This window comes from Triturus cristatus, chromosome 8, assembly GCF_964204655.1.
Source record: "Triturus cristatus chromosome 8, aTriCri1.1, whole genome shotgun sequence".
NCBI lineage: Eukaryota > Metazoa > Chordata > Amphibia > Caudata > Salamandridae > Triturus > Triturus cristatus.
The window spans coordinates 1,630,475,896-1,630,503,531 of NC_140591.1; the positions used below are offsets into that span (position 1 = coordinate 1,630,475,896).

The window sequence follows — 27,636 nt, forward strand, 5'->3', positions numbered from 1 at the left end:
GCAGGGGGGCCAACGCTTCCTCCAAAAGTGGTGCTTGGGACATTTCCGCTCTAGGTTTACCCATCTCACTGTCTGTAGGGGGCAAGGGCCAGACGCCAGTCCAAGTTTCCTCACAAAGAGTTGAAAGACCCTAGGGATTAGGAGCAGCTCACTTTTGGGGTGCATATAAGTTGGGGGTGCACGGCGTGTTAGTCACAGGTTGTCTCACGTTGTAGGCTACCACAGCATCCGCAGCGGTAGAAGCCCCCCAGGGATCACCACTCCCGTTTAATGTCAGCAATAGGTTCAGACACACCAGCCCTGAGTTCCTGTATGTGTGCAGGCCCCTCCCCCTGTCTCCTCACCCCCACCTCTTGCTGGCTGCAGGTTTGTCCTGAGAGTCTGTCGCGTTGACCTCCCCTGTGATTCTTACTGGGGGGGTACGAAAGTGGCCCGGTGGACAGTGTTGAGGAGCGTGTGATCCAGATGGGGCACCCACGTGTGTTTTGTGGGGAGTGGAGACCTAGGTCCGGGCGGCCTTGTACAGCGCAGTGATGAGAAAGGGCCGGAGTTCTGGCTATGCACATACCGGTCGCGATGTCCCAGCAAGCTCCCGCCGCTGCAGAGGTTCCTTCGTCGCAGGGTGAGCTGTTGTATATATAGGCCACGCGGCCAAGCATGTCTGTATCGCAATATAATGCCCCCAACACCGAACCTCGTATCTAGATGAGGGCGGGTATGTCTTGATGCAGGCCCCAGTGATTAAACAGCGGGATCAGTAGTGGTTTCAGGCCCCGTCAGCAGCTGTGTGGCAAGAGGCGCGTGCAGCCGGTTGAGTAGAGGTTCGCGCTGAGTCGTCACGTCTCTGTTTGGGGCTGCCGGGCCTCAGAGACGCAGCAACAGTGCAGGTAGGATTCGGGCCTCAGAGAAAGGGGGTGGGAGCACACTAACTTCACATCACAGCGTCATTACCTCTAGGCATCTTGGTCGATGTAGTTCATTCTTCTTAGCACAGGACAAAGTTCGAAAAATTACTTGGCTCAATTCCATAATTTTCAAAGCGTATCCCTAGACACGTGTTTCTGGATTTCTCCGTCATCAGTAGGGAAAAGAATCGTAGGTTGCTGGACATGCTGCCGCTTAATTTTATCAGGCACAATTCCACTCAGGGCATGCAGGCGCTCCCGAGCTCGTCAGCTCAGGCGGCTCGAGGGAGCCTTTTAAGTTATGAGAAAGGGGGTGGGAGCACACTGACTTCACATCACAGCGTCATTACCTCTAGGCATCTTGGTCGATGTAGTTCATTGTTCTTAGCACAGGACAAAGTTCGAAAAATTACTTGGCTCAATTCCATAATTTTCAAAGCGTATCCCTAGACACGTGTTTCTGGATTTCTCCGTCATCAGTAGGGAAAAGAATCGTAGGTTGCTGGACATGCTGCCGCTTAATTTTTTCAGGCACAATTCCACTCAGGGCATGCAGGCGCTCCCGAGCTCGTCAGCTCAGGCGGCTCGAGGGAGCCTTTTAAGTTATGAGAAAGGGGGTGGGAGCACACTGACTTCACATCACAGCGTCATTACCTCTAGGCATCTTGGTCGATGTAGTTCATTGTTCTTAGCACAGGACAAAGTTCGAAAAATTACTTGGCTCAATTCCATAATTTTCAAAGCGTATCCCTAGACACGTGTTTCTGGATTTCTCCGTCATCAGTAGGGAAAAGAATCGTAGGTTGCTGGACATGCTGCCGCTTAATTTTTTCAGGCACAATTCCACTCAGGGCATGCAGGCGCTCCCGAGCTCGTCAGCTCAGGCGGCTCGAGGGAGCCTTTTAAGTTATGAGAAAGGGGGTGGGAGCACACTGACTTCACATCACAGCGTCATTACCTCTAGGCATCTTGGTCGATGTAGTTCATTGTTCTTAGCACAGGACAAAGTTCGAAAAATTACTTGGCTCAATTCCATAATTTTCAAAGCGTATCCCTAGACACGTGTTTCTGGATTTCTCCGTCATCAGTAGGGAAAAGAATCGTAGGTTGCTGGACATGCTGCCGCTTAATTTTTTCAGGCACAATTCCACTCAGGGCATGCAGGCGCTCCCGAGCTCGTCAGCTCAGGCGGCTCGAGGGAGCCTTTTAAGTTATGAGAAAGGGGGTGGGAGCACACTGACTTCACATCACAGCGTCATTACCTCTAGGCATCTTGGTCGATGTAGTTCATTGTTCTTAGCACAGGACAAAGTTCGAAAAATTACTTGGCTCAATTCCATAATTTTCAAAGCGTATCCCTAGACACGTGTTTCTGGATTTCTCCGTCATCAGTAGGGAAAAGAATCGTAGGTTGCTGGACATGCTGCCGCTTAATTTTTTCAGGCACAATTCCACTCAGGGCATGCAGGCGCTCCCGAGCTCGTCAGCTCAGGCGGCTCGAGGGAGCCTTTTAAGTTATGAGAAAGGGGGTGGGAGCACACTGACTTCACATCACAGCGTCATTACCTCTAGGCATCTTGGTCGATGTAGTTCATTGTTCTTAGCACAGGACAAAGTTCGAAAAATTACTTGGCTCAATTCCATAATTTTCAAAGCGTATCCCTAGACACGTGTTTCTGGATTTCTCCGTCATCAGTAGGGAAAAGAATCGTAGGTTGCTGGACATGCTGCCACTTAATTTTTTCAGGCACAATTCCACTCAGGGCATGCAGGCGCTCCCGAGCTCGTCAGCTCAGGCGGCTCGAGGGAGCCTTTTAAGTTATGAGAAAGGGGGTGGGAGCACACTGACTTCACATCACAGCGTCATTACCTCTAGGCATCTTGGTCGATGTAGTTCATTGTTCTTAGCACAGGACAAAGTTCGAAAAATTACTTGGCTCAATTCCATAATTTTCAAAGCGTATCCCTAGACACGTGTTTCTGGATTTCTCCGTCATCAGTAGGGAAAAGAATCGTAGGTTGCTGGACATGCTGCCGCTTAATTTTTTCAGGCACAATTCCACTCAGGGCATGCAGGCGCTCCCGAGCTCGTCAGCTCAGGCGGCTCGAGGGAGCCTTTTAAGTTATGAGAAAGGGGGTGGGAGCACACTGACTTCACATCACAGCGTCATTACCTCTAGGCATCTTGGTCGATGTAGTTCATTGTTCTTAGCACAGGACAAAGTTCGAAAAATTACTTGGCTCAATTCCATAATTTTCAAAGCGTATCCCTAGACACGTGTTTTTCGAACTTTGTCCTGTGCTAAGAACAATGAACTACATCGACCAAGATGCCTAGAGGTAATGACGCTGTGATGTGAAGTCAGTGTGCTCCCACCCCCTTTCTCATAACTTAAAAGGCTCCCTCGAGCCGCCTGAGCTGACGAGCTCGGGAGCGCCTGCATGCCCTGAGTGGAATTGTGCCTGAAAAAATTAAGCGGCAGCATGTCCAGCAACCTACGATTCTTTTCCCTACTGATGACGGAGAAATCCAGAAACACGTGTCTAGGGATACGCTTTGAAAATTATGGAATTGAGCCAAGTAATTTTTCGAACTTTGTCCTGTGCTAAGAACAATGAACTACATCGACCAAGATGCCTAGAGGTAATGACGCTGTGATGTGAAGTCAGTGTGCTCCCACCCCCTTTCTCATAACTTAAAAGGCTCCCTCGAGCCGCCTGAGCTGACGAGCTCGGGAGCGCCTGCATGCCCTGAGTGGAATTGTGCCTGAAAAAATTAAGCGGCAGCATGTCCAGCAACCTACGATTCTTTTCCCTACTGATGACGGAGAAATCCAGAAACACGTGTCTAGGGATACGCTTTGAAAATTATGGAATTGAGCCAAGTAATTTTTCGAACTTTGTCCTGTGCTAAACAATGAACTACATCGACCAAGATGCCTAGAGGTAATGACGCTGTGATGTGAAGTCAGTGTGCTCCCACCCCCTTTCTCATAACTTAAAAGGCTCCCTCGAGCCGCCTGAGCTGACGAGCTCGGGAGCGCCTGCATGCCCTGAGTGGAATTGTGCCTGAAAAAATTAAGCGGCAGCATGTCCAGCAACCTACGATTCTTTTCCCTACTGATGACGGAGAAATCCAGAAACACGTGTCTAGGGATACGCTTTGAAAATTATGGAATTGAGCCAAGTAATTTTTCGAACTTTGTCCTGTGCTAAGAACAATGAACTACATCGACCAAGATGCCTAGAGGTAATGACGCTGTGATGTGAAGTCAGTGTGCTCCCACCCCCTTTCTCATAACTTAAAAGGCTCCCTCGAGCCGCCTGAGCTGACGAGCTCGGGAGCGCCTGCATGCCCTGAGTGGAATTGTGCCTGAAAAAATTAAGCGGCAGCATGTCCAGCAACCTACGATTCTTTTCCCTACTGATGACGGAGAAATCCAGAAACACGTGTCTAGGGATACGCTTTGAAAATTATGGAATTGAGCCAAGTAATTTTTCGAACTTTGTCCTGTGCTAAGAACAATGAACTACATCGACCAAGATGCCTAGAGGTAATGACGCTGTGATGTGAAGTCAGTGTGCTCCCACCCCCTTTCTCAGGATTCGGGCCTCAGGGCTGCTCTGCCCGATGGCTGACAATTCCGTAGCAAGCAGGAATCGGTGCAAGAAGCCTTCTGGTGGCGTTTCCACGAGAGGTATTCAGCCAGACTATGGGAAATCAGGATTTGTCCGGCGGGCGAAGATCGGAGCTCAGAGCTTTGCGACCGCTCTTGCCGTCATCTTAGCCACGGCCCCTACACATTGCCTCTTCAGTTAAGCCTGCCTGCTCTCTGCCAAGCTACCAGAGGGTGAGCAAAGGTTAATTTATAGTGTGTATCTGACTTATCCTGACTGGGATTGTTGTTCATGTTCGGGCAGGGTGCATGCCTCTGCCAACCAGAAACCCATGTTCTAACAAAATAGAACATTGTTTTTTAAAACCAGAGCCTTTTTTACAAGGGGTACAAAATCTACTGCATCTTTTCTTTAAAATGTCTCCATTGCTGGTACATGTAAGTTACTTGAAGCACCGTACATACCTTTACAAGACATTTTTTTCTTGATTCAGATTCCAGGGCAGAAGACAAAGTGGACCCAGCTTTTTTAGGGAATCTTTTTTCATAGTGCACCTTTGTATTTTTCCTTTATCTTTCTCTGCCTTTTTGGGATGGGCTTGCTATTCAGTTCAGTGTTTATGGCTATAAAAATCCCTTGGAGGGGCAGGAATATGCACGTACCTGTAATCCTGGTTCTCCACTAGAAGAATTTTCATCATAGTCATAAGTAACTCTACATCTTTCCTGGACTTCCTTTGGCAGTAGCTGGCTACACTGTCCTGCTTTTCCCTTGCTCTTACTTAAAACAAAAGTTTGTAACCAAGTTTTCTTGTCACTTATCTGTAAACAGTGATTATTCTTCTATTTCTGGCATTGGCTTTAAATAAGAAAATATTTGCAATAAGTTGTCAAAAATACCTTGTTTTCTATTGTTGTCTTTTCAAAAGAAAAGTTTGCATGTATTTTGTAAAAGCTCTCTGTTATGCTGCTTGTCGGTGGCACAGTTCAGTGCATTTGACTATAATAAAGATTCCAATGGAGGAGCACGAGGATTACAGGTAAGTAACCATTTCTTCTTCTGTGGTCTTTGAAATCATTATCATAAAAGGCCCCAATCTGCAGTAGAAAACATCCCTCAATGATCCATGGTTATTCACATTTTGAGTATGATTATAGTCCCTTTCTAAAGGGGTCAGTGTAGCGGGTGGTACCAAAAGTAAGGTCTATGTTAGAATTCAATTTGGTGTTAGGAAAATTACTTTTTCACAACGCACATTTAGTTCACATAGTTCCAAACTGCACTTTGTTATTATTTTGCAGAAAGTGCTGGTCCTCCTTAAACACATCATAAGTGTATTTGGGTGTCATACAGAGTGTGGCAGATTCCTTTAGATTCTGAGCCATCTGCTTAGGGTTGGATCATGGTGATGGTGATAGCAGTGCTGAGGTAGGTCAGTGTCCCACCAGGCGTGCCATAAGTACTTACGCAGGAGGAGGTTCACCTATAAATTGGGAAAGGAGCTTTACAGCATTGAAGAAGGACTGATTTTTCAAAGATGCAAACTATTCCAAAGATCACACTTATGAAATATTAAAACAGAATATTCTTGTTTTTGATAGCTCCTCAACGACCATAAACATATGAAATTTTGGGCTAAAGGCAGAATATACATCACCAATTTCTGGAACCAGGTGGAGGTTGTGGCGATTGGTCTCTTCACAGTCGGCGTAGTCTGCAGGTTGGTATCATTGTTGCTTCCCTGAACTAGACAGGACATTTATTTTATTTAGAAGTGTTTTATATAGCATGGTCCGCACCCTGTGCAGGGCAACGGAGTGATTTCCAGAGTAACCAAGGTGCTTGACAATGCCTTGCCGGGTCAACAAGGTGACACTTTAAAGCAGCCTTTACCACTTTCTGCCATTGGTAAACTGAAAGCAAATGACACACAAATAATAGACGGAATGTGGACCAAATCAAACATTCACCCCCAGTCAAGAGATCTGGGTTAAATCCATCATTCTTTTGCACACTACGCCACCACAGTTTAGAGCCATATGCAAATCAGTCTTGACCCTGCTCCTCATTGGATCAGTCCAGTCAGAACTGCCAATCCAGGTTCTCCTTGGATCAGAAACAAGCATCCTGGTACCAGTTTTGGGGTATTACCCCTCATCAGCCAGGCTAGCTTGATTCCAGTGGCAAAGTGAGCCTGGGACCCACGTCTGGGCATACCAGGAGCACTTAGGCAAAGAAAGCAAAAGACACAGAAATGTTGGACGGAATGTGGAACAAATCAAACATTCACCCCCAGTCAAGAGTTCTGGGTTAAATCCGTTGTTCTTTTTCTCACTATGCTTCCCCAGTTTAGACCCAGCCATATGCAAATCAGTCTTGACCCTCATGGGAACAGTCCTGCCTGAACTGCGAAGCCAGATCCTCCCTGAACCAGAAACTAGCATCCAGGGACCTGTTTCAGGGTATCACACCTCATCAGCCAGGCTAGATTGAATCCAGTGGCACACTGAGTCTGGGACCCACTTCTGGGCATACACGGAGCACTTAGGGCAAGAAAGCAAAAGACACACAAATCATGTACGGAATGCAGAACAAATTAAACTTACACTCCCAGTCAAGAGATCTGGGTTAAATCCATCGTTCTTTTGCTCACCATGCCACCCCAGTTTATACGCAAATCAGTCTTGACCCTATTCCTCACGGGATCAGTCCAGTCAGAACTGCCAATCCAGGTTCTCTTTGGATCAGAAACAAGCATCCTGGTGCCAGTTTTGGGGTATTTATCCTCATCAGCCAGGCTAACTTGAATCCAGTGGCAAAGTGAGCACTTTAGGCAGGAAAGCAAAAGACACAGAAATGTTGGACAGAATGTGGAACAAATCAAACATTCACCCCCAGTCAAGAGTTCTGGGTTAAATCCCTTGTTCTTTTTCTCACCATGGTTCCCCACTTTAGACCCAGCCATATGCAAATCAGTCTTGACCCTGCTCCTCATGGGAACAGTCCTGCCTGAATGGCCAAGCCAGATCCTCCCTGAACCAGAAACTAGCATCCTGGGACCGATTTCAAGCTAGCCTGGCTGATGAGGGGTGGTACCCCGAAACTGGTCCCAGGATGCTTGTTTCCATTCTAGGGAGGACCTGGCTTGGCAGTTCAGGCTGAACTGTTTCCATGGGGAGCAAGGTCAAGACTGATTTGTACATGGCTGGGTTTAACCTGAAATGGCATGGGGAGCAAAAAACAAAGGATTTAGGCCAGATCTCTGTACTGGGGTGAAAGTATGACATTGTTCTGCATTCTGTTCATCAATTGTTCTGTTTGCATTTGTCACCCCGAGTGGGACGGGTATGCCCAGACGTAGGTCCCATGCTCTTCATGCCAGTGAAGTCAAGCTAGCCTGGTTGATGAGGGGTGGTACCCCGAAACCAGTCCCAGGATGCTAGTTTTTGGTCCAGAGGGGACCTGGCCTGCCAATTCAGACGGGACTGTTCCAATGGGGAACAGGATCAAGACTGATTTGCACATGGCTGGGTTTAAACTGGAATGACATGGGGAGCAAAAAAGCGATGGATTTAGGCCCAGATGTCTGTACTGTGGTGAATGCTTTACATTATTCAGCATTCTGTCCATCCATTGTTGTTTTTGCATTGTTAAACTGAAGACATGCTGCAGTCAGAGGCTCCAGTTGTGAATTCATGTGGTATTTATAAAGTGCACATCTTGCCTCTAGGTCTTGTGATCCTGGGCATGGCTAGGCCTGTGGGGAATTGAGGATGGCATGCAATAAGGTAGTGATTCAGAAGGTGGGTTGCAGTTCTGGGAATGGGGTGGAGCCTACTGTACTAGTTCCAATACAGACTTGGAGTTGAGTCCATCCTTTTAGCATTTTCAGCAGCTTCAAAGAGATGCTTTGTAATCTATAATGTCAAACGTGGTACTCAAGGCCATGATCCATATTACAGATAAGCATGTGCAGTTGGCCAATTAGGTGTGTGTTCTTAAGCTTTTCTTCTCGATCTGCATTGAGGAGGATATGTCATCTAGTAACTAAGTGGCTGATCTTCAAACCTAGATATCTGGGTTTTATCCTGGCTTTTACACTATCAAAGAGTAGGGTGTTTTACTCAAATCATGCTAGTATACTTGTAGCATTGTGGCATTTAACGAGCGCATAGGTTGCTTCTAGTGTTGCCACACATTTCTGCCTCTTCTGGCTTCACTCATATTTTGTTTTTGAGAAGTTTGTTCTGGAATAATATCTAGAATGCACCCTTCTTTGTCATGGCTAAGTCCAAAATGAAACACACTTAGGTCAGTGTCCTAAATGTGTGTCATGTACAAGTTGGAATGACCTTGGCCATACTAGGGGCATAACATTGTACCTGCTAACTGTACTATCTGAAAGAGACTTGTTAGTGATAGATTCCTTACCTTAGAATATCCCCAGGCGTCAGACTGGATCCGGAAAGTTTTGCTAGCAGTACCCCGGCCAGTAGGTGGCGTCGTGCGGCTCTGCGCCCGTCGCTGGCATCGTAAGCGCCGAGATGACGTCATGGAGACTACTTAGGTGCCGCCCATGCGCGCTGATGTCAATTCTTTCTTTTTCGCGCCAGCAAGCGCAGATCCGGTTAGAGCACATACCTTAGTCACTTTTTGACTACCCTTTTTCGAGACTTTTGTCTCCTGTACTCCTTGGTGCACGTAGGGATGCCTGGATTTAAGTCCTGTGCAGCTTGCCGTCGAAATATGTCGGTGGCGGACCCCCACGATGCCTGCCTCTACTGCCTGGAGGCCGATAACGACTCCCGGTCCTGTCGGGCCATGGCCCCGAAGGACTTGAGGGAGCGGCGCCGGAAGCTCTGGAGGTCCGGCACTCGTCCCAGCGCCGTTCCAGGTCCAGGGACCGTTCCCGGGATCGCTCGCAGGGCCGCAGTCGTTGCTACTCGGGCTCCAAGTCTTCACCCTCGGATTCGGGTAAGAGACGACACAAAAAGAAGTCGAAGAAGCAAATTCGCTCTCTGACGTCCCCCTGTCGGTCCTCAGATGCGGACAAGGGGGACAGGGGTTCTGCCCCTGCGGCTCCTTTGGAGCCTGGGAGTCCCGAAGCCTACCCTCCTTACCCGGGTCCGTTGGCAACTCCCGAACAGGTACAAGAATTTCTTGCTACCTTGGACCGCTTCTTTAGACCTCGGGATCCCGCCGGCGCTCCTTCGGGCCCCGCGGTCCTGTGTCCGGATCCTGTTGGGCCTCTGGCGCCACCGGTTGATCCAGCCTCTGCGCTACAGGATCCTGCGCCGTTTGCTCTGTCCCCAGCGCCAAAAGGACCAGCGCTGCCAGCTCCGGCCCCAGCGCCACCCTCGGCTCCGCCCCCGGCGCCGCAGTGGGTGCCATTCATCCTGTCCAGGACCATTTTGTCCCGGCTTAGGATCTGCATTGGGACACGGCGCCGGCTCGGCCCCGGCCGGCGCCGTTCCTGGTACCGTTTCTGACGCCGTTTGTTCCTTCTCCGGCCCCAGATCTGCTGCCGTGGTCTTTTCCCCAGGCAACAGAGGTGGAGGATGACTGCGAGGGGTCAGAGGACCCTCTTGCCCATCAATGTGACTCAGAGCACGACTGGGTGGAAGACTTGGAGGATGCCGGTGACCTCGACGTCTCTTCTGACCCGGGGTTTGCCTCTCCCCCGCCTACCAAGGAGGAGGGCGCCTCCTACATGATGGTGCTCCGTCGGGCAGCTGAGGTCCTTAACCTTGATCTCCCTACGGTGGCCCTCAAAACTAATCTCCTCACTGAGGTGCTCCAAACGGCGTCCACTTTGTCGGAGTCCCTGCTCCCCTTTAACGACTTCCTCTCTGACGTCTTGTTGGACACTTGGTCGCGGCCAGCCACGGGGGCCCCTGTATATAAGAATGTCGCCAGGCGCCACCGCCCGGCACCTGGTGATCCTGCTTTTTTGACCACTCATCCAATGCCTGAGAGCCTGGTTATCCAGGCCTCGACGTCACAGAGTGCCTTTCCCACGGCTCCACCGGGTAAGGACTCTAAGAAGCTGGAACAGTTCTGTAAACGGTTGTTTTCTTCGGCCAGCTTAGGGCTGCGGTCAGTGAACACCGCCTGCTTATTGGGCCGCTATTCCCACGCCGTGTGGGATTCAGTTGCACAGGTGTTGCCTCAGTGTCCTGAGGAGACCCACGCGGTGCCGTCCCAAGCTGTCGCTGAGGGGAAGGATGCGGCTAAGTTCGCCATTCGGTGTGGTTTGGACACCGTGGATTCTCTGGGTAGGGCGATCTCTATGACTGTGGCGCTTCATCACCACACCTGGTTGAGATCTACCGGGTTCTCGCCTGATGTCCAAAGCTCGCTCATGGACATGCCCTTTGATGGGACTCGCCTGTTTGGCGATAAGGCCGACAGTGCACTGGAGCGTTTTAAGGACTCGCGGGCCACGGCCAAGTCCTTGGGCCTTTCAGCAAAAAGTCCGGCTACTCCTGGATTTTGTTCCTTTCGTGGCCATGGCAGAGGTGCTCAGGAACGTTTCTTCAGCAAGCCTGTGCAGAACCAGCCTCAGCGCGGCCACGGACGTGGTTTCCGTAGTGGCGGTCTGGGAATCAGCGTGGGGGTCAGTCCACTTCCGCCCCTGCTGCTTCTACCTCCAAACCTTCCTAATCCAAGCTTTGTGGAAAACCCCACGACGGTGGGTGGCAGGATCCGCTACCACCTCCCCCACTAGCGTGATATCACATCGGACAAGTGGGTGTTGCAAATCATCCGCAGGGGTTATTCTCTTCCCTTTCAGTCCTTCCCTCCGGCCATGCCACCTCGGTGCCACCGCATGTCGTGGGATCACTTGGTGCTTCTCCAGCAGAAAGTCACGGCCCTCTTTGCCAAGGGGGGCCATCAAGCGCGTTCCTGGGCCAGAAGTAGGACGTGGTTGTTATTCCCACTACTTTCTGGCCCCCAAGAAGGACAAAGGGGGCCTGCGCCCCATCTTGGACCTCAGGACGTCAATCGCTTCCTCCGGAAGGAGAAGTTCAAGATGTTGACTCTGGCTCAGGTCTTGGCTGCCATCGACCCTGGAGACTGGATGGTAGCGTTGGACTTACAGGAGGCATATTTTCACATTCCCGTCCTGCCGGCCCACCGGCGTTACCTGCAGTTCATGGTAAGCCACGAGCATTTTCAATTTGACGTCCTCCCCTTCGGCCTTATCAGCGCCCCTCGGTTGTTCACCAAAGTGATGGGGGTGGTCGCTGCTCATCTGCGCAGGTCAGGGGTGTCAGTCTTCCCCAACCTCGACGACTGGTTGTTGAAGGCGGGCTCGCCCCAGACAGTCGTCTCCCACCTTCATACTACGTCCGACCTCCTGCATTTACTGGGGTACTCCATCAACGTGCCAAAGTCGCACCTGAGTCCCTCTCAGAAGCTCCCCTTCATTGGAGCGGTTCTGGATTCGACGCGGTTTCGGGTTTATCGGAGTGAGCAGAGAGTCCAGGATATTCAGGCTATGATTCCAATCTTTTAGCCTCTGTCCCGGGTTTCAGTCAGGATGACCCTCCGGCTCCTGGGCCTGATGGCCCCTGCATCCTACTGGTGCAACATGCCAGGTGGCATATGCGGGCTCTGCAGTGGGACCTGAAGTTACAGTGGGCACAGCATCAGGGCAACCTGTCCGATCATGTCCAGATCTCGGAGGGCACTGCACGACCATTGCAGTGGTGGCTCACGAATCGCGATTAGGTCACTGGAAGATCCCTCTCTCTTCCCCAACGGGAGCACACAATGGTGACGGATGTGTCCCTCCTGGGATGGGGAGGCCACTTGGTAGAGGCGGAGATCAGAGGCCTCTGGTCTCAGGCTGAGGCCCGGCTCCATCTCAACCTTTTGGAGCTTTGGGCGATCCGTCTTGCACTGAAGGCATTCCTTCCCTCTGTCTGGGGGAGTGTGGTGCAGGTGTTCACGGGCAACACCACCGCTATGTGGTATTGCAACAAACAGGGCAGGGTGGGGTCCTGGACCCTATGTCAGGAGGCTCTGCGCCTCTGGACCTGGCTGGAACATCAAGGCATTACCTTGGTGGTTTAACACCTGGCAGGTTCTCTGAACGCCAGGGCGGACGAACTCAACCACCAGTGCTTGATGGATCACGAATGGCGTCTGAACTCCGATGTGGCGCAAGGTCTCTTTCAGCAGTGGGGAGAGCCTTGGTTGGATCTATTCGCCACCGTAGAGAACGCGCAATGTCATCAGTTCTGCGCGTTGGAATTTCCAAAGGCGGCACTCGCTAGGCGACGATTTTCGTCGCGAGTGGAGTTGCGGTCTGTTGTACGCCTTTCCGCCTATACCACTTCTGCCCAGAGTGCTGAAGAAGATTCAGCGCGACCGGGCCCAAGTCATCCTTGTGTCTCCGGATTGGGCACGAAGATATTGATATCCCGAGCTACTCAGCATGGCGAACGATCCCCCGATCCGACTGCCTCTTCAGGAGGATCTTCTGTTGCAGCAGCAGGGGATGGTCCTCCACCTCCATGTGTGGAGATGGAGCGACGACAGTTAACAGATTTTGATCTTCCTCCCGAAGTCTGTGATGTCATTCTGGCGGCCAGGCGGCCCTCCACTAAAACGCTATACGTCTGAAAATGGAACAAGTTTGTGGCATGGTGCACAGCTAAGTCTGTGGATCCCCTTTCTGCCCCTCTTTCCAAAGTCCTTCTGTTACTTCTTTCTTTGGCCCAGCAGGGCTCTGCTCTGGGCACTATCAAAGGTTATCTTTCGTCCATCTCTGCCTTTTTACGGCTTCCAGATCAGCCTTCTCTTTTTGAGTCCCCGGTTGTTAACCATTTCCTAAAAGGCATTACGCACACGTTTCCTCCCGTGCCGTTCATCATGCCTCAATGGGACTTAAACCTTGTCTTGACATATCTGATGTGCGCTCCCTTCGAGCCCCTTCATACCTGTCCTTTGCATCTTCTTACTCTCAAGACGGCTTTCCTGGTAGCTATCACCTCTGCTAGAAGAGTGAGTGAGCTCCAGGCTCTTTCTTCTAAACCTCCTTTCCTTTCTGTTCATCCGGACAAGGTGGTTTTAAGGACCCGTCCTTCTTTCTTGCCAAAGGTTGTCACGCCCTTCCACATCGGGCAGACCATCACTTTGCCTACCTTCTTTCCGCCTCCGCATCCTTCCAAAGAGGAAGAGAGGCTCTGCCGTCTGGACCCAAAACGTGCGCTCTTGTTCTACCTGAAGCGCACAAAACAGTTCTGGGTGGATGACCAGCTCTTTGTTGGCTACGTGGGCACCAAAAGAGGTCGGGCTGTGCACAAACGGATCATCTCTCGGTGGGACGTTCTCTCCATCAAGGCCTGTTACTCGTTGGCTGAGAAGGAGCCTCCTGTGGGGCTGCGTGCCCATTCTACCAGGGCGACGGCAGCCACTACTGCCTTGGGATGCAGCGTCCCCTTGGAGGACATTTGTCAGGCAACTACGTGGGCCTCGCTGCACATGTTTACAGTCAGGTCCGGAGAGATGGCTTCTTTAGCCGTTCTGTTCTTCGTGACTTTCTGGTGTAATCTATTCGCAGACCCACCACCGGGGTTGGTATTGCTGGGGTATCTATTCTAAGGTAAGAAATCTATCACTAACGTGTCTGTTTCAGATGCACAAGTTACTACTTGTGTAACGATATATCCTGTAAGAGACATTAGTTAGTAATAGATTCATTACCGCCCCACCCATCCTCCCCATTCTGCGTACTGATTTCTAGGGTTAAGGTCATCCCTTTCAGGGCCCTAGTTTTCTTGGCACCAGTGTCAGTTTCTTGCATAGCTCTGCGTTCCTGGCGCGGAAAGTCATGTACAGAACTGACGTCAGCGCGCATGGGTGGCGCCTAAGTAATCTCCGTGACGTCATCTCGGTGCTTACTACGACGCCAGCGACGGAGGCGGAGCCACATGACGCCACCTACTAATGCGCAGGGGTACTGCTAGCAAAACTTTCCAGATCCAGTCTGACGCCTGGGGATATTCTAAGGTAAGGAATCTATCACTAACTAATGTCTCTTACAGATATATCATTACACAAGTAGTAACTTGTACTTCTTTTTAGGTTTAGCTGAACAGTGCAGCTATCAGATGACCTCATGTTGCTGCACAACACACAAATACACAAAATGAGTTCATTGAATTGTTTGAGAGTACCCCCTGGCGATATTGGTTAAAAGGAATTTTATCATTTCCTGAATCAGCCAATCAAATTTTGGGAATGTTCACAGTAGGCAACAAGTAATTTGTTGTCTTTGTTATTGCTGCTCCATTCAGCATTCACATTCTCTTATATTCAACAGTAGCTCTTGTTACTTTGTTCCCCCCAGGTCTTCTGCCCTGATTCGTTGACGAGTTACTAGGCTTCATTCTGAACAAATGTGATGCCCTTGCATGCATTCAGTGGGTGGCCAGGCATTGTCACTCGTGGAAGTTATGTTCTGATGAGAACCTCCAAACCTCTATGAAGCCCTCCCAGTAGTAAACTTGTGTGTTTGCTGGTGCTCCTCCTGAGGCGGAAGCCGGGAGGCTGTGTGTCTAGTACTGTTTGTGTCTTTTAATCGCTGCTAATTTGCACTGTCTGCCTATTCTGCGTTTTTTATACTGCTGGCAACTAGAAGTAAAAAAGCCTGATTTTAAAAGTGTTAGGAAGCTTCATCTGCCTACCTCGTTCTCCCTGTTTCCCGCTGCCCGGGTCCACTCCCAGCTGAGCATCGACGCTGTGGAGCCGGTCCCGGGGCACTGAAGAGCGGCGGCCATCTTGGCTGTGGGTCGGACTCTGAGCGCTCTAGTTGCGCATAAATGGGGTCCCAGTTTGCCCGCGTCTGTCTGTGTGATTGCTGGTGCTCCTCCTGAGGCGGAAGCCGGGAGGCTGTGGGTCTAGTACTATTTGTGTCTTTTAATCGCTGCTAATTTGCACTATCTGCCTATTCGGCGTTTTTTATACTGTTGGCAACTAGAAGTAAAAAAACCTGATTTTAAAAGCGTTAGGAAGCTTCATCTGCCTACCTCGTTCTCCCTGTTTCCCGCTGCCCGGGTCCACTCCCAGCTGAGCATCGATGCTGTGGAGCCGGTCCCGGGGCACTGAAGAGCGGCGGCCATCTTGGCTGTGGGTCGGACTCTGAGCGCTCTAGTTGCACATAAAAGGGGAAGTCCATGGCTTCGCGCAGCGAACGCGCACAGCGGACGCGCTTGACTCGCGCCGGAGTCGTGCCAGAGTCCTGCCCGTCTGCGCCCGTCCGCGACTTGGACGCGGCCGCGCCGAGCCAAATCCCTTCTTTGCCTGGCACCTCCATTACCATCACCTACAGTAGGGAAACCTTACTTCGCCTTAACGTAAAATCTTGTTCGTTAACACATGCACTTTTCTCGGATTCGTCGTCAATTGTTTTTAAACCTTGCTGTGTACTACATAGAGACCATCCATCTCAGCCTCCATGTTATTCCCTTCAGTCCTTTCCCCGACATTCCTTGGCTCCTAAGAACACTACCCTTAAAGCTGGATTGATTAACTGTCGTTCGCTTGTGAAACACTCTTTAGATATAGCTCAATCGCTTGAGGACAACCAGTGGGACATTCTTTTTCTCACTGAAACCTGGTTGGGAGCAGACTCCAACCCGGCTCTTTGCCTTGCTATCCCGTCAGACTACAAGATCCTGTGCGCTAATAGACAGAACTTCCACCCCGGTGGAGGGGTGGCCATTATTTACAGATCTATCTGGTCCATCTCTTCCTTCCCCTATCCTCAAATAGAGTGCATCGAGGCATTACCTTTTTGTATTAAATTTGCTGCTAACTTCACTTACTCAGGCTTATTAGTCTACCGTCCCCCCAAATCTAAAACCTCCTATCTCCCGGCCCTTCTTGATTATGCCCTACAAGCCTCCTTCCGATACGCCAACTTTACCCTTTTAGGGGACTTCAACCTTCACGTCAATAATATCGATGAACGCACCATCACCAATTTTTTGTCCACCATATCAGATGGTGGGCTAAACCAAATTATTTCTGGTCCTACACACAAGGCAGGACATACCTTGGACCTGATCTGTACTAACATAACAGATACCGTTTTAAGCAATCCCATCCCCGTAATCTGGTCTGATCACTTTGTGATCCCTTTTTCCATCTCCTTTCACCTTCTGGTCCGCTCCAGACCCCTGTCCAACTCTGTGGGTCGGAATTGGAGGGTGATTTCCCCCGAGAATCTAGCCCCTCACCTCTCAAAGTCTGCTCCTGAGGAGGCTAAAGACTTAGACTCTAGATTGGCTAATTTTAACCATTGGATCACCTCTGCTATCGATCTCTTAGCCCCTATCAGACCTATTAAATCCTCCCATGCTACTCCTTCTGCACCGTGGCTCTCGGGCGAACTTCGTATTTGTAAATCGGTTTGCAAACAGCTCGAGAGAAGTTGGAGACGTGCTTACTCTCCTAACAGCAAATCTAAATATAAAACCGCTCTTAAGGAGTATAGGAAGAAAATCATAGATCACAAAAGATCCCATCTTGAGGAGAAAATCACCCTGGCACAAGGGTCTTCTAGAGTCATTTTTGACACTGTCAGATCCTTTACTGACCCCCTGGCCCTCAAGCGTCAACCTCTGGTATCCCAGTCTCTTTGCGACAACCTTTCCAGTTTCTTTGAATACAAGTTGCTACTATTCAGAATTCCTTTCCCAGCAAAATTAATCCTCCCCTTCTGAAATCCTGTTCAGTCAGTTCTAACCCTGACAAGGTCTTTTCTAACTTTGAGGTGATTACCCCGGAACACTCGCTGGCAGAATTACTTAAATGTAAATCTGGTTCCCCTTTGGACCCCTGTCCGGCAAAACAGTATAAATCCCTAGCCCTTCTGCTCAACCCCTTTTTAAATAAAATTTGGAACGACTCCCTTCAGACAGGAATCTATCCCGACTCCTGGAAACATGCTAGATTGGTCCCCATTATTAAAAAAGCAACTGCAGATCCCTCTGAACCAGCTAACTACCGTCCCATCTCCCTGCTCCCTGCCCCAGCTAAAGTGCTGGAGAAACTTGTACAACGACAACTGGCTGGTTTCTTGGAAACTAACGGCGCTTTCCACATTTCACAGCACGGCTTCAGGTCGGGACATAGTACCGAATCTGCCCTTATAGAGATGGCTGACTCCATCAGAAGGTAGTTAGACGAGGGATCTAGAGCGGTGTTGGTGCTGCTCGACTTGTCGGCAGCATTCGACACCGTCTCCCACCCCGTCCTCCTTGACCGTCTGCAGGCAAAAGGTATACAAGGCAAGGCTTTGGAATGGTTTGCCTCCTTTTTGTCCAATCGGACTCAGGCAGTATTCACTCCCCCTTTTACCTCAGACAGTCGCCCCCTCAGGTGGGGCGTCCCTCAGGGCTCCTCACTGAGTCCCCTTTTGTTTAATGTGTATTTTTCCCCGTTGGCCGAGATTATTACTCAATCTGGAATCCAGGCCACTTCCTATGCTGATGATATACAGCTTCTGTTTTCATTTGATTCCCCATCCCAATCTACTTTTGATTCGCTGAAAAACTGCCTCCGTAACATCGCTAGCTGGATGGATAACAACTCCCTCCGGCTTAACGCTGGCAAAACCGAGGTTATATTTTTCCATCAGCCCTCGCCTTTGGACCCTAATCTGTGGTGGCCTCTTGATCTGAGCTCACCCCCCTTGCCTAAAGACTCAGTAAAAAATCTTGGAGTAATCTGGGATACCAATCTTTCTTTTCAGAAACAAATCCAGTCGGTTTCTGCGGCCTGTTTCTCTAAGATGAGGATGATGAAAAAATTCATTAATATCCTCCCTAGCCATACTAGGAAAACTATAGTGCAGGCTTTAATCACTTCCCATCTAGATTACGCCAACGGACTGTATCTTGGTCTCTCCCGGGGCCTTCAGCGTCGTCTTCAGACAGTCCAAAATGCCGCTGTCCGTCTGGTTTGTGGGCTTCCACTTCGTGAACATATCACTCCCCATCGACATAGGCTGCATTGGCTCCCAGTTCACAAAAGGACGGAATTTAAGGCTCTTACCCTTGCCCATCGCGCGATCAATGGTAAAGGTTCCGCTCATCTATCTTCTTGCCTTCGTCCTTACAGCAATACCCGACTTCTCCGCTCTAGCTCCAAACATCTCCTTTCTACCCCCAGAGTCAAAAAAGCTCAATCTGGGGGAAAAACATTCCAAGTCTGTGCTTCCTTCCACTGGAACAAATTACCCTTGTCCAATCGGACCATCCGGGAGGAACTTCCATTTCGGAGAGCTTTGAAAACCTTTCTCTTCTGTTAATACCACCTGAGTTCTGACACAGCTTCTGCCTTCACATAAGCGCCGGGACACCCCGTTGGGGTATCTGTGCGCTATACAAGATTTCCAAATAAATAATAATACCATTTGCATTATTAATATTTAAAACAACTTCAGTGCACGTCAGACATCACGCATAGAGTAGACTGACTGGTTTTGTGGGGTTCATCCTGCTATGGTTCTGAAAAGAGAACCACTTGGCTCTTTGGTTAACAAGGGTAGGCAGTTACAGACTTCTGAGAGAGATAGCGTGGGGGCCACAGCTCAGAACTCAACAGACCAGAGATCCTTGCAGTGTTCGGGTCAGGATCGCCTTCACTTCTTTTCACAGTCAGCTGCTTCAGGGTGTCCCACACCCCAGGCTAATGCTGAGTTTCTCCTTCTGGACAGTGTTTTCTACTGCAGGGCCAGACACTTTCATTTTTAGGCAGAACCCCTTCTTCTCCAGCAAGTTGATGTCCCTTCACCCCTGGGACAGTAGCAGTTTTGCAGAAACTTGATCCAGACTCTCTGCAGTCCTTCAAGACTGTGAAGCATGTCCTTGCTTGGTTATGAAAAACTTGTAATTGAAACAAAGTGCAGTGATTTGATCCCACTTATATAAACATTTTTCTCCAGACATGGGATGTTGATCCACTCTTTAAGACATCAGAACCGGTTTGGAGTAGTGCTTTTCCCAGGCTGCTCTTCAGATACAGCTTTTAAATAAGGTTGCTCACAACAGTTATCACTGGTGTTGACTCCAAGCAGGAGTAACTCAAACAATGGCACAATGAGGTGTGAGTTGTCTGCTTTTGCTACCAGGGCCCTGAAGGAATTTTTAAAGGCACTCCCGAATACCTTTCTTCTCTTCAGTGCCTCAGACTCCACCATCCAACCACAGGAATGCAGGCAGCACACTTCAACTGTCTACGGAATTTGTCCCCACCCTCAGGGGCGTAACAAAGGCCCCCGCAGCCCACGCGGTGCGGGGGGGCCCGAGCTTCAGGGGGCCCCTTCAGCCCAGTACCCTGTCAGCAGAGCTCCTGAGTGTGGTTGGAGGGGGCCCCCTTCATGCACATTGCAGGTGGCCCCCTCAAGTTTCGTTACGCCACTGTCCCAGCCTCTATCTTGTACCAGGGTAAACAGGCCCGTCAATAATGGATCCCACTGGCCTGAGTACTCAGAGTCACAGAACACGAAGTCCCAGCATAATACATGTGTGCGCTATGTATGCCCTCCACATAAACACAGACTCAAAATACCTAGTGAATGTCAGAACAAGTTTTCTAGGTTTCACATAACAGCAGAACTTTACACAAGAGGGACAGTAGACACAGCTGTCAATGACACAGAAAAAAGATTTGGTCATGCTAGTAATTTTACAAAACACGGTATGCTGCCACCACCACGTTATGTGATATGTCAGGGACTGGAGTCCACTGTCTACTAAGAGGTAATGCTTGGTGCACCCTAATTTTCACTGGAAGGGTTCAGGAACTTACCTAATCCTCTGTGCCCTTACTTGATTAGCACAACAGCATGGAGCAAGACCTCTGACCTCTGGTCTGGGACCTGCTCTCTCCCCAGCAGCTCTGCTGTCTGTGCCGCCGCCGCTGACCTCCAGGACCTCCATGAGGAGGTGTTCGAGGCTGCCCAAGCCTGGTATTGTGCCCGTTCTCCTGCTGTTTTGGTCCTGTTTTTCTGTATACTTCTCTCTGCTTGTTCCTGCCAGTTTATTGTGCCTTATTAGTTTTGTTTGCTCTGTGCCCGTTTCCTCCCCGCTGCTGCTGCCCCTGCAGCCCTTCCCCCCTGCCGGTCTCTGCTCTCGCCTCCCAGCTGCACATCCCTCCCTTCCCCTATTTAATGGCAGCAGTTGTGCAACGGACGCTCGCAGCAGGCTTGCCGAAGGCAAGCCTGTCTGTGCCCGTCCCTGACTGCGACCAGCGCCAGGGACCCTGGTCCACCGACCATCCACCGCTACGACTCAGCGGCCTTCCTCGCACTCAACCCCTGGAAGGAGCAATAACTGCCAGCGGTCCAAGCCGAGCACCACCCATCAACAGTTCTCCTGCTGCTGTCACTGCTGCCAGACCTTCACTACCATCTGCACCCCCCCCGGCCATCCCCCTTGCACCGAATACCAACACCACCGAAGGCCTGAGGTGCATCCTCCTCAACGTGCACTCTCTGCACAGACACTCCATAGAGATCTGGGACCTCCTTAACACCCTCTCACTAGACGCCGCCTTTTTTACAGAAACCTGGACCAACGCCTCCTCTGCCCCTGACATCGCCACCGCCATCCATGACGGATACAAGATCCAGAGGAAGGACAGCCCCAACTGGCCAGGAGGAGGACTCGCCATCGCACACAAGAGCTCCCTCCGACTCTCCACCTCCACCACGAGTGACTCCTTCTCCACCACCGAACACCTTCACTTCCAGATACAGACCAGCCCTAGAACCACACTCCGCTGCATTCTCGCCTACAGAACCCTGGACCCAGTGTTTCTACGCCACTACCATTGTTGACCTCATTGCACCCCATGCCATCGCCTCTATGGACTACATACTCATCGGAGACCTGAACTTCCACTTCAACAACCCCAGCGACCCCAACATCACCATCCTCCTAGCCAACCTTGCCAACATCGGACTGAAACAGCTCATCACCACGCCTACCCACAAGGCAGGACACACCCTCAACCCCATCTTTGCAGGAGGTAACAACATCCACTTCAGCCACACTATGTAACTTCCATGGATGGACCAGCACTGCGTACACTTTCACGTCAACAAACCCACCCCACCCAAACCTCTACCACAGCCTCCACGAAGGAACTGGAGCGAAGTCACTGAGAAACAGCTCAACTCCACCCTCAACCGCGGCTCCCCCACCACCTCGACCGATGCCAACCTCGCAGCCAAATAAGTCCACAGATGGCTCTCCAACTGCGGAGACAAGCTAGCACCCCTACGCAACCCCGACAGACAGCGTCCCAGGACAGCCACCTGGTTCACTGCCGACCTCCTAGAATCCAGATACACCTGCAGACGTCTCGAGAAGAACTTGAAAAACAGCAAAACGTCAGACGATCACACCACCTACAAGAACGCCATGACAGAATACCACCAACGCATCAGATCCACCAAAATGACCTTCATACAAAACAAGATCCTTGCCAACTCCAGCAATTCCAAGGAACTCTTCAGCGTCATCCAAGAATTCACCAAGCCCCCCAGCGAAACCACGGACATCACCCCTTCCCAGGACCTCTGCAACAAGCTTGGATCCTACTTCCATCTAGAAATCAAGAGCCTCTATGACAACTTCTATGACCAGACACCTGACTTCAAAACCACCTCCTCCTCCAGCAATGCCAGCTAGCCCACCATCTCCACCTGGACCCTAGTCACCACCAAAGACACCACTTCGATCATGAAAGGCATCCACTCGGGCTCCTGTGGACCGCTGCCTGCCGCACATCTTCCACAGAGCTGCCATTGCTCCAGAACTATGACATACCATCAACGCCACACTCAAGACCGGCATCGTCCACAAAGACTAGAAACGCGCAGATGTCAGACCCCTGCTCAAGAAGCCCTCACCAGATCCCACGGACCTCAAGAACTACCGACCCATCTCCCTCCTCTCCTTCACCGCCAAAGTCACTGAGAAGACCGGCAATGCACAACTAATAAAATTCATTGAAGAAAACTCCATCCTCGACCCCTCCCAATCCGGATTCCGCAGCAACCACAGCACAGAGACCGCTCTACTTGCCGCCACAGACGATATCCGCTCCCTCCTCGACCAAGGACACACCACAGCCCTGATCCTACTCGACTTCTCGGCAGCGTTCGACACTGTCTCCCACCGTACACTCACCGCCAGACTCCGCAATGCTGGCATTCACGGAACCACCCTCGACTGGATCCGCTTGTTCCTCACAGGTAGAACCCAAAGAATCAGACTGCCACCCTTCCTCTCCAAACCCACGGCAATCAACTGCGGAGTACCCCAAGGATCATCGCTCAGTCCCATGCTTTTCAACATCTACATGACCCCCCTTGCCACTATCGTCAGACAGCACAGACTCAGCATAATATCCTACACCAACGACACCCAGATTATCCTCTCCCTCACCAAGGACCCCATCACCACCAGACTCAACTTCCAGGAAGGAATGAAGGACACCGCATCTTGGATGAGAGGCAGCTGCCTAAAGCTCAACTCGGAGAAGACAGAGGCCCTCCCCCTCTGCATGAGACAACACCTGGTGGTCCACTGCCCTCGGCTGCCCTTCCACCCCCACGGACCACGCCCAAAACCTTGGGATCGTACTCGACTCCTCCCTCTCCATGACGTGACAGGTCGACGCCGTCACCTTTAGCTACTTCAACACCCTCCGCATCCTCTGAAAGACCTTCAAATGGGTCCCCCCCCCCGAAACAAGAAAGGCCCACCCATGCACTCATAACCAGCAGACTGGATAACGGAAACGCCCTCTACGCCGGGATCAACAAGTCTCTACTTCTCAAGCTCCAGACTATACAGAACTCCGCAGCCAGACTCGTCCTCGGCATCACCCAACACCTGCAAGACCTCCACTGGCTCCCCGTTGAGAAGCGAGTTACTTTCAAGATGCTTACCCATGCTTACAAATACCTCCACAACCCTAGACCCCAATACCTCAACGAGAGGATCATCTTCCACATACCCATGAGAAACCTCCGATCTGCCAAACTCGCCCTCGTTGAAATCCTGCACATCCGCAAAGCCAGAGCAGGTGGAAGAGCCTTCTCCTACATTGCGACCAAGACCTGGGGCAAGCTCCCTACCAACATCAGACGTGCCCCCTTCCCTGAACATCTTCAGGAAAACACTCAAGACCTGGGTCTTCGACTGACCGGAGCTGACACCCTCGCCCCCATTTCCCCCTCCCCCGCCTGGACCTTGAGGCCCTCACGGGTGAGTAGCGCGCTTACAATCCCCCTGATTGATTGAATGACACCAGGGTCAAAATAAATATGGGGTTACCAGTTTCAAATGTAGTCAGGCACTCAAGGAGGTGGTACCTGCCTGTTTACCATGCAGGGAACATTCCCATCCCAACAATGCACTTAATTTAGCTGAGGAGGTAAATTTGTTTATGAGTCAATAAAACCCATAAACATTGAATAAAACCATACTCGACAGATCATATGAAGGTTTGCCGGTTATGTAAAAGCGCGCTTTCTCATTTAGACAGTGGTCATTGATACAAGGTTTGCTGGGCTACAATAAATAAATCAAGCATGAAGTGCAGAGTGTGCCAACATTGATGTCTAAAACTGGCATAAGCTTAAGCAATAAGCAAGTTTGCGCAGAAGGTACTGCTATTTAGCCAGTGGAACTTATAGGCTAGTGTCAAACTGGTTCTCAACCTGACAGGATAGGGAACAGCAAAACGCATAGAAGTCCTTAGCAGACTGCCATAGCATAGCTACGTATATGCAATGTGCATATTTGGGCAAAAGGTGCTGAAAGCCAGGGGGCAGATAGGGTAATGACAAACTGATACCCCACCTGACTGGAAAGGAACCAGCAAGGGTTCATAGTCCCTAGTGGGCAGCCATAACATAAATACCTACATGGGTTCTTGTCAGGGGCAGTCTTCACGATTCATCTTAACCCAACTGTAACCGTGCATCTGCCTTGGCAAGGGATTGAAAAATTTCCAATAACTGCTGGGCGATGGCTCCAAAGACCGTGAGGGAGCGGGCATTGAAGTTGCTTGTGGCCCGGCAGTCGACACCATTGAGTGAGACTCCGAGGAGGTCCAGTTCGAAGAAGAGGAGGTCACGGTGTCGCTCTCGGAGCCCTAAGTCCTCTTCCTCCCATTCGAGGTCATCTGGACAATCGGGGAAGGGGCACAAGAAGAAGAAGTCCAAGTGGACTTCGACTTCACCTCAACTGGTGTCCGTCACCGAGAGAGGTAAGGAGTCCAACGTTCTGGCACGGTTCTGCGGAGCCGGAGTCAGAGTCGACTTGTGATGGATGCATCACTTCTGGGAGGGGGCGGCCACTTGGGAGAGATGGAGATCAGGGGTCACTGGTCTCCGGTGGAGACGGGGCTCCACATAAACGTGTTGAAGCTCCCAGCGATTTGCTTGGCATTGAAAGCATTTCTACCCTCTGTCAAGGGGAAGTTGTTGCAGGTGTTCACGGACAACACCACTGCCATGTGGTACTACAACAAGCAAGGTGGGGTCAAGGACCCTTTGTCGAGAGGCCCTCCGTCTTTGGACGTGGCTGCAACATCAGGGCATAACCCTGGTGGTTCAACACCTGAAAGGTTCTTTGAACGGTGCACAGACATAATATCGAGTTTTTAAATCGACCTACATTAATATCGAGTTTTAAATATCGTGGGGACAGAATATCGACATCAAGAATATCGCCGACCATAATATCGACCTGAAGGTAAGAAATATTGTTTTTGGTAATATCGAAGTTAGTAATATCGATAGCAAAAATATCGATGTTAATTATATCGATGTTTATATTAGTGTTATGTATTTTAGTATGTATTTTATATGTATGTGTTCTATATTTTTGGTTAAGTATTGAACTGTTTTTTAAAATATATGTATAACATTTTTAGAAGTTAGGAATTTTTTTTCAAGTAAATTATACGTTTTAGTACCTTAGCGGGTTGTGGGTTTATTGAGGAATAGGGTGGGAAGTAATTTAATTATAGAAAATTAAATAAGAATTTGTAGGAATTAATAAAAAAATGTAATTACATTTTGCGTTTTAGTTCTGTAGCGGGTTGTGGGTTTATAGGGGAATAGGGTGGGAAGTAATTTAATTGTAATTAAGTAAATATAAATTTTTATTTATTGGTATAGATAATTGATTTATTGTTAATCAATTATTAATTGGTAATACATTTTTATTAATTGATTAATTGATAATTATATTAATTGTATTCATTTATTATTGGAGCGGCTTTTGTTTTTATAGGAGAATAGGGTGGGAAGTAATTTAATTGTAATTAAGTAATTATTAATTTTTATTTTTGGGTATTGATAATTTATTGTTAATTATTAATTGGTAATTAGTTTTATTAATTATTATTTGTTCGTATTGATACTTATATTATTTGAGTGACATTTTATGGAGTGGTTGTGTGTTTATTGGGGAATGGGATGGGAAGTAATTCAATGTTATTAAAGTAATTATTAATATTAATTTATTGGTATTTTTAGTAATTATTAATTTTAATTCATTGGTATTTTTTATTAATTTATTGTTAATTCATTAATAAACCATTATTTAATTACTAAAATTATTTTATTTATAAGTATGTTATTTTTAACCCCTACACTATCCAACACTTTCCCTACTGTTGCACTCACTGGAGTGGGAATAGTAATTTTAACCCCTACGCTATCCAACACTTTCCCTACTGTTGCACTCTTTGGAGTGGGAATAGTAATTTTTACCACTAGGCTATCCAACACTTTCCCTACTGTTGCACTCTGTGGAGTAAGTATATATATTATTTTTTATATGTATATGTTTAATTTATTTTAACATTATATGTATTAGTTATTATTTTTAAACATGTTTTAATATTTTTAACTATGTTTCTTTTAATTATATGTATTATTTACTTCATTTTACATTATTTTTTAACATTAAAAAAACTATATTTTTTACAACGATATTTTTGACATCGATATTTTTTGTTGGTGATATTTTTGTACTTACCATGATGTAGATAGGATGTCGATGTTCTTGGCGTCGATATTTTTGCATCAATATTTTGGTACCTCGATATTCGGCCCGTCGATATTATGTCAGTGATCCCTCTGAACACCAGGGCTCCCAGGGTCTCTGTTTATTTTAGTTTCAAGATGGCAGAATCAAGTAGACACCTGGTAGAGCTCTGGGCACCTCCCTGAGGAAGGAGCTGGACAGGGGGTTGTCACTCCCCTGTCTTTTGTGTGAAAACCGGTTTATGCAAGGAGGACACCAAATGTACTCTTCAAAGCAGTCTGGAGGTGCTCTGAAGCACCCCCACCATAGCCCAGAGACAACTAATTCTGAAGGAGAGGGGATAATGCCCCTCCTCTACAGGAAATCCTTTGTTCTACATTTCCCTGCCCTAGTTAGGCTCAACAGCACAATTGTGACTGGGGTCAACGGCATCACTGGCTTTCTCCCAGACCTTGCAAGGCTACAGAGGTAGATAGGGAGGTCCTCAATGGAGACCCTCCAGTACACGTACAAGGCAACTAACACTGCAATTGGTGTAGTTGCATGATTCCAACATGTTTGATACCAAACATGACTAGGTTCGGAGAAGCCATTATGTAGTTGGACATCTCGTGTTGACCGGGATTTGTAGTGGTGCCTCCTTCTCATGCAGGGCACCCTCATACTTATAGCCATGCACCCTGGCCTTGGGATGAAAGGCCTACCTTAGGGGTGACTTAAAGGGACCAAGTGCAATAAATGGGATATAAGGTAACTCGTATATCTCGGTGAAAGGTGCATGCAACATTTCACACAGACTGCAATGGTAAGCCTGTAGACGTAGTATGCATGAGCTCCCATGGGTGGCATAATACATGCTGCAGCCCATGGGAGACCTATGGTGTACCAGTGTCCTGGATACCTTAGTACCAACTACTAGGGACTTATAGGGGTACAGAAGTATGCCAATCAACTTAATTTGGAGGAAAGAGCTCCGACACTGGGGTCCTAGTTAGCAGGATCCCAGTTTACTATAGTCT

General features: G+C 49.2%; 1 protein-coding gene across 1 annotated transcript in view; it reads left to right on the forward strand.

Annotated features, from left to right (window-relative positions):
• The window catches only part of LOC146808461 (transient receptor potential cation channel subfamily M member 2-like), a 3,976,112-nt gene that overhangs the window by 1,318,377 nt on the left and 2,630,099 nt on the right, over positions 1-27,636 (forward strand). The window contains exon 19 of the mRNA XM_085623954.1: positions 6,125-6,243. Within this exon, the coding sequence (XP_085480080.1) occupies positions 6,125-6,243 (119 nt within the window). The remainder of the gene's footprint in view (positions 1-6,124; positions 6,244-27,636) is intronic.